Source organism: Pararge aegeria, chromosome 10, assembly GCF_905163445.1.
Source record: "Pararge aegeria chromosome 10, ilParAegt1.1, whole genome shotgun sequence".
Classification (NCBI taxonomy): Eukaryota; Metazoa; Arthropoda; class Insecta; order Lepidoptera; family Nymphalidae; genus Pararge; species Pararge aegeria.
Genome location: NC_053189.1, coordinates 7,335,456 through 7,347,878, shown reverse-complemented (window position 1 = coordinate 7,347,878; position 12,423 = coordinate 7,335,456). Strand labels below are relative to the sequence as shown.

At 35.8% G+C, this 12,423-nt stretch overlaps 1 protein-coding gene across 1 annotated transcript; it reads left to right on the top strand.

The window, feature by feature from the left end:
• The first annotated feature begins 2,513 nt into the window (after positions 1-2,513).
• Positions 2,514-12,387, top strand: LOC120627033. Its single transcript, XM_039894873.1, has 6 exons — positions 2,514-2,565; positions 4,057-4,262; positions 6,670-6,805; positions 9,719-9,852; positions 10,782-10,941; positions 12,287-12,387. The coding sequence occupies exons 1-6, from the start codon at positions 2,514-2,516 to the stop codon at positions 12,385-12,387; spliced, it is 789 nt and encodes a 262-aa protein (XP_039750807.1).
• The last annotated feature ends 36 nt before the right edge of the window (positions 12,388-12,423 follow it).

The window sequence follows — 12,423 nt, the reverse complement described above, 5'->3', positions numbered from 1 at the left end:
GTTTGAGCAAAACTTAATTGGCACTAATAGGAAGAAATTAATGAGAAATATCTAAAAATAGACATACAAATTCCATAAGATATGAAGAAATATGAACGCGTATTTTTTTTTTGCGTTTATCGGAAAGTGGGAAGCAGTAGAACATAAAGTCTGACCGGCTACGGACTGTTTTATAACAGTATCATTTTAATTGGTTCTGGTTTCGATGCAATTTCCGTACGGTCATTACAACCCCAAATTGAACTGTGGCTGATATAATTGGTACCTATCGCTACTTTATGGGTTATGAGAGAAATAAAACTCCAGAATTAGCCGGAATTATGTGATTTTTTTACGATCTATTTGTTGCAAATGCAATACATGAACGAAAAATATTTAAAAAGGTGAATTTAAGAAAGTTTCCGCTATATATAAGTTTCAGACCATTAGGTAGTTAAAATACCACTTTCTTCAACGGTGACGAAAAACATCGTGAGGAAACCTGCATGCCTGAGATTTCTCCATAATGTTCACAAAGGTGTGTGGAGTCCACCAATCCGCAATGGGCCAGCGTGTTCGACCTAAACCCTTCTCATTATGGTGGGGACCCGTACCCTGTAGTGATCGGATAATGGGTAGATATGATGATGATGATGAAAGATTAACGCGTCGTGTCGTTTATGAGCACTAACAGGTTAAAATTATCGTTAAAGCTCGCCAACCCGCATTGGAACAGCGTGGAGGGTTTGAGCTGAAATCCTTCTGTTCTATCAAACAAGACTATACCTAGCAAAAAACGTCAGTATGATTGAAAGAATGGTGATTATTACTATTTAATAATAATTAATAGAATTTATTCACTAAATATAGAAAAATTATATCAAGTCAAAAAGCCCAGCTGGGTAGCTACCATTCTGGACACAGATCCCGATTGGAAGTGTAAACTAAAAAGCTTATTATCGTCTCATCCGGAGTCATCACGTGTCCTTATTCCAATTCCTCAAAGCAAGTAAAGATAATTTATAAGTAAATTATGTCAGAAACGTGTCGGGTGCAGTGGAAACCGCGCGCACACCATTAGCGAATTACCTATTTATTAAATCCCCGCACTAATCCGCGAGGCCAACGCTTTGATACACCGACGTTACTAATGCGACGCCGAATGAATCTGCCTAATACCGCATATTTATTTTCATTCCATTTTATTTGCGAGCCGCAAAGGAAAAATAAAACACCGTTGCTGACTAATAACCGCAAGGATATAAATTACACATTTACTCGTAATTAGGTGTGTTGGTCTCCTCTCTGGCGCAGTGGTGAGTATTTTAGTATAGGTGAGAGGTTGACGTTTAACGCTTACTTCTTAACGATTACTTATGAACAATTACTTCTTAACACTTTCTCCTTAACGCTTACTTTTAAACACTTACTTCTTAATGATTACTCCTTAACGCTTACTTCTTGAAGATTACTTCTTGACGCTTACTTCTGAGACTTACTTCTTAATAAGAAAATAATTCTTGTTTGATCTGAAGGCTACAGCTGTGTGACTTACATCGTTACCGACAAAGATGTGTCAAGCTATTTAGCGTTTGTTTTTTAAACGTTGTTATAATCGACGTACCAAGCATATGGCCCCTAATAAATGTTATTTGAAAATCATCGCCCATAGACAGAGCAACACTCTCCAGACGTACAAAGAGCACGTAATACAAAGAAACACCCTACCATTATTAACATGAGGCGTAGGTGTTTCTCATATGCCTGTAATTTCACTGGTTAGGACGCTTTTAAGATCGAAACACAGCAATAATGCTGCAGCCAAAAGCTCCAAAGAAAAAAAAATCAAGAAAAGTGAATAAAGGTTTAAAACGTATGTTGTGGTAACGCAAGATACCTCAAGATTTCAAAAGCTTGTGATAATTAGTAGTTATTTCAAAATCATAAGCAAACATTTCCATTTTATTTATTTGTACAGATTTCGATATTATGCCACCCTCACAATACAAAATAAACTCTGCACTCGGAGATGCCACCTTTGCTTTTGATAGAACCTACACTGTTGGAAGGCAATATGAAAATTCATTTTAATATGTGACATAGTTGTCACGTATTGATACGAATCTACACAGTTGTCAGTGTGGGCTAAGTTCAGAGAGACCCAATTAGTTAGTTTATTTTTATAGGTGAAACATGAAAGAAACCGATCCCTTGCAGCTTTGTGTAGCGTACTGTGTAGCGAATTGCGGTGTACCAAATGGCAAGTACTCGTAGATGCCTGTAGCAACAGTTAGTTGTCTACGAAGCGCGCTACGCTTCGCTCGCCTTTCCGTTTTTCACTGACGAAATGAATCGCGAAGTTATGTTTTATCGCGGGAAATTTAAACTTTAACAAATGACAAATGAACATTGCATACAATAGTGGTTTGTTTAAGTAACTAAATGTGACTTTAGTGTTATAAATTAACTAAATTAATTATGATTCTACGCTGTAATGCGATACATATGAGCGCGAAAGTGAAATAGAACAAAAAATGTGGAGATTTATTATTTTTCTTTATTACATTCTTTTCGTGTTTCCGAAAGGTAATGTTTTGCGTTCTTACGTATTTAAAGCAATTATTTCTCGTGTATGCTTCAAGAATGTTAAACAAGAGAAGAAATCGTAGAGAGTTTTTAAACAAAATAATACCATACCGTACCATTTGAAATTCAAAAATGACCTCAAACGAATTCTAAAACATAAATTTATCTAATCAAATTGAAAGTATTACCTTTATAATACAGTTGGTTGCTTTTAGTTTATTGTTGTTTGTCTAGTTTACTATGTTCTTATATCATTAAACTCAGTATCAGGAAATTTATAAACGGATACTAGCTATTTTCCACGAGTTCGTCCAGTTCGTAGGTAGTCAAGGATGCGAGCTACATATGTGTCAAATTTTATCAAGATACTCGTAGGTGCATAAGCTGTGCCCAACATATATAAATCAACACACTTACCAGTTTTAGACTGTATAAAATAACTTTTCCTGTTAATCAGATATAAGACTTCTCAGGTTCATTATCATAACCAACATCTGAAACACAGGATGTCAACTGCTAAATCTTTTGAGTCATAGATATTTTGTAGAGATTTCCACTTGCTACAGTTTTGTGCCGCTTATATCCAGCGACTCATTTCGTCTCCTTGCGACTCGTTTTATGTCGTCTGTCCACCTCGTGGGTTCTACCAATACACTCCTGCATCTTGAGAACCCGACGTCCATGGATGCTTCGAGCCACTTGCCCCGCCTATTACCACTTCGACTCTATGCGGTACATCAGATTCTTCTGAGGATCGCCTCATTTCTGATTTGACTACCCATAGTTTTCTTCTTTTGTCCGCTGAATGACCCTAAGCCGATCCTGCGCGTCGCATTTCCCGCCTGTGCTATTAATTATTACTTTTCGCGATTACCTTGTCCTCTCAGGGTCCCAGGAGGTTTCAGCCGTAGTCCGGCATGCTGGCCCAGTGCGGATTGGTGGACTTCACACGCTTTTGAGAACATTATGGTGACATGCAGGTTTCCTGGTGATATCTTTGCAAATTTGTCAAATTTTTTTTATGCTTCATAAAAGAATGTTCATCAGTGATTTTAGTACCCATAACACAAGCTATGCTTACTTTGGGGCTAGATGGCGATATGTGTATTGTGGTAATATATTTATTTATTTATTATTTTATTGGTAAAAAGCACATAACTTAGAAAAGTCAGAGATGGGCTGGTATTCGAACTAGGCCTCCCAAAGTTGAAACCAAAGTCCTAACCATGGGCTTTCATCCTGCTTTCGTCCTAACCGCTTTTTTGATTTTTATGATTTTGGCATTGAGTGTTAATAGGATGTAGAGTAACATACGCCACTTTTGGTCCTGGAAATACATCTACAATTCCCAAGAGTGATTTACAGGAACATTTGTATTTTTCCAAACGTCGTCCTTCCTTCACGTCCTAACAAAGCAACCTAACTTGTTCACGGCGGGTAATACCGCGCAGCGCAGCCAGTGAAAACATAAAATGTTTGTTTTTTTTTCAGTGTCAATTAGTCTCCGCGTAGTCGGCATATCGGTACCAAGCCTCAAGCAACGAGGTGAATCGGTAACTCTAACATGCGATTACGATCTCGAAGGGGGTAAACTTTACTCAGTGAAATGGTACCGGGATAACGAAGAGTTCTACCGGTACATGCCTCGACTGAGACCGCCACAGCATGCGCACAAACTTGACGGTGTTAAAGTGGATGTAAGTATGTTTGAGTAACTCTTTATTTGTTTTTTTTCTTCACCGATGTGGACTGTATCCCCACTTATGCGACATTATCTCAAAAAGCATAACAAAACTTACTTACATATTAATAAAATTAGTAGCAATAGGTAAAGTCCTCCAACAGACAGGTTGGAGGTTTCGGCCGTGGCTAGTTACTATCCTAAAGACGTGTTATTGAATTTACCTAGTCATATCGCGTAAAGTTAATATAACTGCTATACAACTATAACAGGTTAGGTACGCATACTAGGTGAGATTTCGATTAAGGGCTAACTTTGTTTCACATTTCACCACACGATTAGCAGCCTAAAAAGCCTAGTAGTATACTCTTAATTGGTTTCTACCTGCCATCGTACCGGAACGCTAAATTGCTTCGCGGCAACTCCGGTACAATATCGGTAGGGCGGATAGACCTTCAGACCAGAACAAAAACATTTAGATATGATACATTTCCAAATTACCCCCGCCGGAAATTGAACACGGGACCTACCACTTAAAACATATTTAGAAGCATAACACTTATACGAGCTTCTCTATGATACTGAACGCTCTATTTTTACTTTTATTTGTATTTTCTTAACCCTACAAGTCTATTAATAGCAAATCTATATCTTTTTCTACGAACTATACACTGAGTAATAAATCATTGAATTTACGGTGTTGTCTGAGATTTGTGGGCGTTTTGTTTACAAATTGATAAGAGGATATGACTGAGGAGAACGCCGTTTTGCTTTCAATTCAACTTGCTTTGTTATTTAAATTTCCGTTATTATTACTTAATAACGGAAATTTAAGTTTGTGATTTGTGTGATTTTTTAAATGCATTTTAAAATTTATATAATTTATATTTCCTCCAGGTGAAGGTAAAAACACTTTAATAATAAATATTAAAGAACAATCTAGCAATCTAGGTACTTCAAAGTTTTAGTTGCATTCCTTAGTCTTTAGTTATACTTAGGGCGATTTACATTTACCCTAGCTACCGAAACATTGTTTTCTTAGAAATTATACCACCCCAGCGTCATGAAGAGAACGTTAAGCCGTTCGAAATAATCATTAAAGCTTGCCAACCCTAATTGGAGAAGCTCGAGTAGTCTAAGATCAAATTCCCTCTCTTATAGAAAGGACCCTGCCCGATAGTAAGATATTACTAAGCTATAACGTGTGGTGACGGCCGATCATCATTCTCCGGGTGTCGTACGAGGTAACTAAGGGCAGTAGAGTCCTATGTGCTACCACTATATGTTGCTGCGGTCACCAACTCGTCTGCCCAATGTGGTGATTAAGGGCAAACCCTTTTATTGGGAGCGGCCTTTAGTCCAGCAGTAAACTGTTACAAGCTATTGATGAAGCGTGAAGTGGTTTTAAAGTAGCCAAGTCCGCCAACGCATTATGCATGGTGGATTTTTCTAAACCTAATTTTGTAATTTGTAGTGTAAACTATTTAACGAGAACTATAATAAGCATTCAGCTTAGTCTTCTCATTATTATAAACTAGCTGTTTCCCGCAGTTTCCTCAACGTTAACTAAGAATGCGTCCAAAGACGTAATGTTAAATTGGCCACACGGATACCTTACTCACAGGCCCCTCCCGTACATCGCGTTTTATATAAAAATGTATTTTTCCAACCAAATAACATGCTGTAATGGGCAAGATACTCCTATATCTACACAATATTGTCTAGGCAACAAAACATTTTTGTTATGTTTAGTAATCTCTATGCCTAAAATTGATGAATCTAAATAACATTTTTTTTTAAATTTTTGCCCGTTTTCTCTAATCGCCTTAATCGGATGCAAGTATTCGCAAGTTTTGCGTGCAGTAATTTAGTTGATTACTAGTGAAAAAAACGGCCTCTTCTGATATCTAACGACGGTAAGGTATAAATTCGTTTTATTATTTAATAAACTCAAATCCATTCAAAAAATGAAAAATATGATAATACAAACTCAAAATACCACACCTTGTGGCAAGAACCATAGGCAAGTGAGATTATATGAGTTGCCTAGAGAAAATCGATTGGTGAAAGGTAAATGCATGCCTAGTGAAAACGGGAGTTAATGTCGCTTAGTTATAACATATAAGAGTTAAGCACATCGTTTTTTCGACTTTTTTACTAAAGGGACCAGTATATTTGTGGCACGTATACGATACCGACAGCTCGGTACCGTTTTTTCTCCTGGTTTGAATAATTAGCATTCTAACACTGAGAGATTTATTAAAATCTACTCAATACTAAACAAACAAACAAAGTAATCTTTCCGCATATTTCAAAAAAACATTGTTTAACATGGACTTTATGTAATTGCTTCTATTCAACATAAATATGAACTAGATTGTAACTTTTTGAGTTTCATTTCAAATATTGAAAATGAATTGCAGTTGGAAAAGTCAAGCGCTCGGCGCGTTCATCTTCGAGAATTGACCCTTAAGTCCAGAGGAATATATCGATGCGAGGTGTCCGAAGAAGCACCTTCCTTCCACTCGGCGCAGGCGGAAACTTTTATGGAAATTTACTGTAAGTGATTTTACGACGTTTTTATTTATATTGTTTAATCACGTTTTTAATAACATGCTTTGGTTTTCTCTATTCGTGTTGACTGATTTTAAACCACTTGCCTTGCGGCGACTAGATTAAATAGAGTTTTAACAAAGCAAAGAACGAAAATAATGATTAAAAAAGTGTGTGCGTACGTAACGTTTACGCGCGATTGAAGTAATACTTTTATCATTAATTATTGAAAAAAGAGTAAAATGTTCCTGGGACTCCACCATTTAATTTAATATTCACTATTTTATTTTATATTCTACTTAATTGATTAATATCACTTTCATATTTTATAAACATTTTCATTATTTGTTAAATAGAATAATTGAATCAGAAGATTTATTAATAATATAGTATATTTAGAGATTTTCAAAAAAATTTGCAATTTAAATTTTTTTTTTAAAAACCGTTGAATTTTTATTCACTTTGCTATTCACAATTGATCCGTTTCATAATATTGGAAATAAATAATCCTTATTGATTATGTAATTTGCCACTAGCTGGCGTATAAGTCAAAAAGCGTGGAGTATATAACATATACTTACGACCAATCCAAATTATTATTTTAAATAGCGGAAACTACAAAGTTGTCTGACGTAAGTGTTACTTCCGTCAGAAAGAAATCAGAGTTTCTCCCTAGCCGCGCCTAAAGAATTTTTACTTTAACAATGTTTTAATTTTTTTTCTTACTTAATATATACATTAAATACTTATCAGCAGTTGAACATCTATATCAAATATTAAAACTTTACACAGTAGGTATCTAATCGTAATTTAAAATTATAACTTCTATATTATTTTCTTTTATTCATTCATTGTGAGATGATTGTTTATAGAAGTACGCGTGTAATTCTATTTCTATTGGGTCATTGCCTGATGATTGCATTAGTATGATGATTGTAGTGCGGTATGTAGAATGCTATGTACAGTAATTTTACGTTTTGTGATATTTGCCTCACATAATAACGTTTAGCGAAGACCGGGTAACGTTGTAACATGGTTGATTGCCACAGAGTCAATAATTTTATACTGAACTAGTTAATAAGTTTATAAATCTAAGGACGACATCACCCTCTCTGTGTCGAATGACATATAATTGTATATATACTGAATTTTTACATAATACTTTGTCTCGTGGTGTATTTAAGATTAATTAAATTTAACAATGATACAAGTTTATTGTCTGCAGCAGATTGTCTCCGGTTGATGGGGGCGGGTTTCAGTTTTCACATAAAATTCCAGTTCCAGTAGCCATAAAAATGACTGCACAAGTTATCAGCATGAACATATAATGTACCTATATATTCTTATCGTTTCCAGAAGTTTAATTAGATACAAATAATCCGAATGCCATGACATTCTTATGATTTGAAATAGGCATGTTTTGTGTTTCTGCTATTGATTTTTACGAAGTGACTTACTTTACTAGATACTGTAACAACTATCCCGGATAAAGCGTTAATCACACATCATTTACAAATAATTTGTAATATTTTGTAAAGAGATAACGTTAGATAGAGCACTTTATTTCTATTGAAATTGCTAAACTAAGAACACGGATTTTAAAAATATGCTAAAGTGTCTTCTAACCACGGCCTTTCTGTACCTACATATTACGTATATGCTTATAAAATTTACTGCTGTAATTTTACTTGTGATTTAGGTATTTTTGTTTGCGTACAAACCTATGAACCTAATAAGTAGTCAGGGTCTAAAAGTTAATAAACTTTAATTACGGCTAACCGTCCCTAATTAGGAGTAACACACTAAATTTCTAACGATCAAAACTTGTGCCACTTTTGCAACTAAAGTTTAACTGCAGTCATTTGCGTTGGGAGGTGGAAGGTACGGTTTTAGGTACGCTTACAAATTTTGCTACAAAATAAAAAGAAGTTAATTTACGGTTACCATTAGGGATTTCGCCTCGCTACTCCGTCAGAACGTGGACAATTTTCACCTATTTCAGAGCTTATTTAAAACTTTTTCGTCAACATAAACATTCCCGCTTTATAATTTCGTTAGCGGATTATTTTATTTTTAGGCAGCTACCTAAATAACAAAAGATAAAAGATTTACGGAATATTTTCTGTATAGTACGTAGTTCTATCTTTCGAAGTAGTTACTAGCTCGGAGTTTTTAATCCCCGTGCCACAGACAGCACGTTAAGTCGTCGATCCCAAATATAATCACAAGTATGATATAATAATCGTAAATGCCCGCTTTTAAGCAGTACGGTTAAACGCCCCTCCCACACAGGGCACAGAGGATTCCCGAAATTGGCTATCTCTGTTATAGGAGGGAGAGAGGCAGTGGAAGGTTTATAGGCTTGGATGAGGATGGTGAATCAAAAAATCATTACCAACCATCACTTGTAGATCCCGCATAGTGAGCGTCTAGGCGTTGTGACATACGGCTGAACAAAGTCCTAGTATTCTCTATATATTACAGCCTTATGACTATAGACTGACCACGCTAAAGTAAGGCTTTACATACACCTTTGCCTGGTCCCACCTACTTCACAAATTCATCGTGTAGGCTAAAAAAGTATATCGAAATACATGTACATAAATTAGTAGTAGTAAAGCTTTATGTGCCAGAGCTCGTCCTAGTAAGTACAACCGCCTTAGTATTTTAGCCCGCTAAGCAGCATAGTTAGGTTCGGGCCTGAACGGCGTGGTTGCTGATGTAATTACAAGACTACAAGTAATGTGTTGATATGATGATATTGATGATGAGGCTTTACACCTACGCCTCAGGTTGCTGTACCCAGAGGTTGTTTGTACTTGCAAGCTTTGTGAAGTGTTACTCTGTAACTACGCGTTGATTTTCCATTTACGTCCGTCAATCATTACTAATAAAAATTATTATTTATGCTTTTTGCAGATTTCCCTCGAGAAAATCCTCGTATAGTCGGTCATGAGCGACCTTACTTCCCGCATGAACCACTCGACGTGAACTGCTCCTCTGCTAAAGCGTTCCCACCTCCGGAGCTGCAATGGCATATAAATGGACAAAAGGTGACAGAATGTCGGAGGTCGTAACCATTAATTCACTAATCTACAAGATATATTTTGGAATGGGTGCTCAATTTTTTGCTTTTGACACTATTAGTAGTTGATATCTGTTAAAGTAGGTAAGTAGGTTCTTTGTTTCTTCGCTTCGTACGCACCCCGCTCACATCCAGAACCACCTTTGGTCATTTTAAATTTTCCCACCACCATTTTATGATATGAGAACCCAAAACCACCCCTGGTTTTAGGTTGGTAGCAATCTTCTAGGTGAGTGTGCCATGATGCCTTCCTCAATTCAAGCTTGTGATATTTTATGGAATATGTGAGTGCGTTCTTAAACTTAGTCAACCTTAGAATCGGGTATAATCACAGCCGATAGGTAGATATGTATACTTGTGCAAAGAAATAAAATTAAAATAAATAATAGGTAGGTACACGTTTATTCTGTTTGTCAAAGTAGATCATTCAGATTACCTTTGAAGGTATTATTTGGTCAAGAATTAATTTGAGAATACGATATCAAAAATTGCTTTGTAGGTACCTATAAACTTATAAGTAATATTAGGTAGGTATATGAAGGTATTATTAGGTATTAGATTTTTTGTTAATAAGACTAAACTACACTTTTTTTTTATTTCACTGCAAGTTATCCCTTCACTGCAATTTCACTTGGGGATAGGTAATGATGCAGTCTAAGATGGTACCGGACTACACTGTTATACGGCTAATACCTCTCTAAGCGGCATCGTACCTTCACATGCCACGATCTAGCCATGTCCGAAACCAGACCATAGATCTCTCACTATCTCCGCCGTGGTTCAATCCCGGGACTTCTCAGTCATAGAGCTAGAACGCTTACCCTGCGCCATGGGGGTTGTCGAAAAGACTAAAGTCGTGCAACATGTCTTCTTAACTTAACGCTTTACTTAACACAGGTAACCGAAACGTCGTGGTTAACAAACTTCGAGGCTAAAACTGCGTCACAAGGTCTGATGGTCTCCACCCTGGGTCTGCGAGCACCAGCTAAACCTCTTATGAAGATTCGTTGCATTGCTACAATCGGGAACCACAGGCGTGAAAAAACTGTTTCAATAGGTAGGAAAAAAACCTTAAAGACCTTCAAGTAATTTGATCAAACACGCTTTTTCCAACGGTTTTATCAAATTGGCATTAATGTCTGTGGAAAAATTTGATCAAAGTAAGTGGTCTAAGGGCATGAAGAAATATGAATTTTTCGAATTTCTATTTGACCAGTTTAGAGAATACGATATCAAAAATTGCTTTGTAGGTACCTATAAACTTATAAGTAATATTAGGTAGGTATATGAAGGTATTATTAGGTATTAGATTTTTTGTTAATAAGACTTTAACTACACTTTTTTTTTATTTCACTACAAGTTATCCCTTCACTGCAATTTCACAGATTCGTTGCATTGTTCGTTCGTTGCAACGCGATGTTTCAAAAGAATAATTATGGTTATTTTTTTTATGATTGATAGACTGAGTGACGATAGAAGTTTAAATCCGTTTCCTCATGCGAAAATAATTATTATTTAAAAAAATTATAGGCGCATACTCTTTATTTTAGCCTCTTATTACGTTTTATACGTACGTTACGTTTTTTTATGTTATTACCTAAAAATGTTAGTTAAGTTTTCTGTTCCTTCATAACAGATACTAAACCGACTAAGGCTAAAACTTTGCCATTAGAAATAAATTAACACAACTACTCTTGCCCGCTTCTACGCAGAACTGACGCCACTTCAAGCCCACATTCACGTGTGTAGTCGTGCTTCAGATCATGTCAATTTTATAAAACTGTTCGAACAAATTACTTGAATCTTTATGGTCCGGAATTTTCCTAGTAAGAAAGAGGATTCCTTTTAAGACAATAGTATTCAGATAATTGCTTAGACAAATAGAAAGCAGGTATCTAGATGGATGATATAAAAAATGCACACTAAGTTCACAAATACACGTGCAATTTCAGGTCTCCACAATTTTATTAACCGTGAAAATTTCGGACGTGAATTTTATTCAAATAAATAAATACAGTACGACAATACACATCGCCATCCAGCCCCAAAGTAAGCGTAGCATGCTGCATGTGTTATGTGCAATAAGACAACTGAATATAGGTACATAAATATTTATAATATACTCTTACGATAAACACCCAACCAATGAAAAACATTCATGTTCATCACACAAACAATTTCCAGTTGTGGGAATTGAACCCAGAGCCTTGGACTCGTAAAGCAGAGTCGCTGCCAACTGCGCCAATCTACTGTCGATTAATAGATTAACATGACGTACATTTCAGTTTTCACGAGAATTTACTTTCAAATTTTGACTACCTTTAGAATTGTAATAATGATTAGAAAAAAATAATTAGAATTTATGAAATGAGTACACCTACTTAGCATTTTTTTTGTTTCAGTTACAAATTCTGCTGATCGAAGAAAAGCGTCAAATTTTAATCTTACCTTAGTAATAATTATCTGTATTTTTAAGGTGATAAATCTTGAAATGATATCGTGATATTCTTGACTGTTAATAAATTATTGTTTTCAATAT

What these genes read in the sequence shown, in the direction of transcription:
- LOC120627033 (XM_039894873.1), top strand. Translation starts at nt 2,514, where the DNA reads ATGTGGAGATTTATTATTTTTCTTTATTACATTCTTTTCGTGTTTCCG. An exon ending in TTGACGGTGTTAAAGTGGAT is followed by an intron (nt 4,263 to 6,669) that starts GTAAGTATGTTT and finishes AATGAATTGCAG; the next exon opens with TTGGAAAAGTCAAGCGCTCG. An exon ending in AACTTTTATGGAAATTTACT is followed by an intron (nt 6,806 to 9,718) that starts GTAAGTGATTTT and finishes TGCTTTTTGCAG; the next exon opens with ATTTCCCTCGAGAAAATCCT.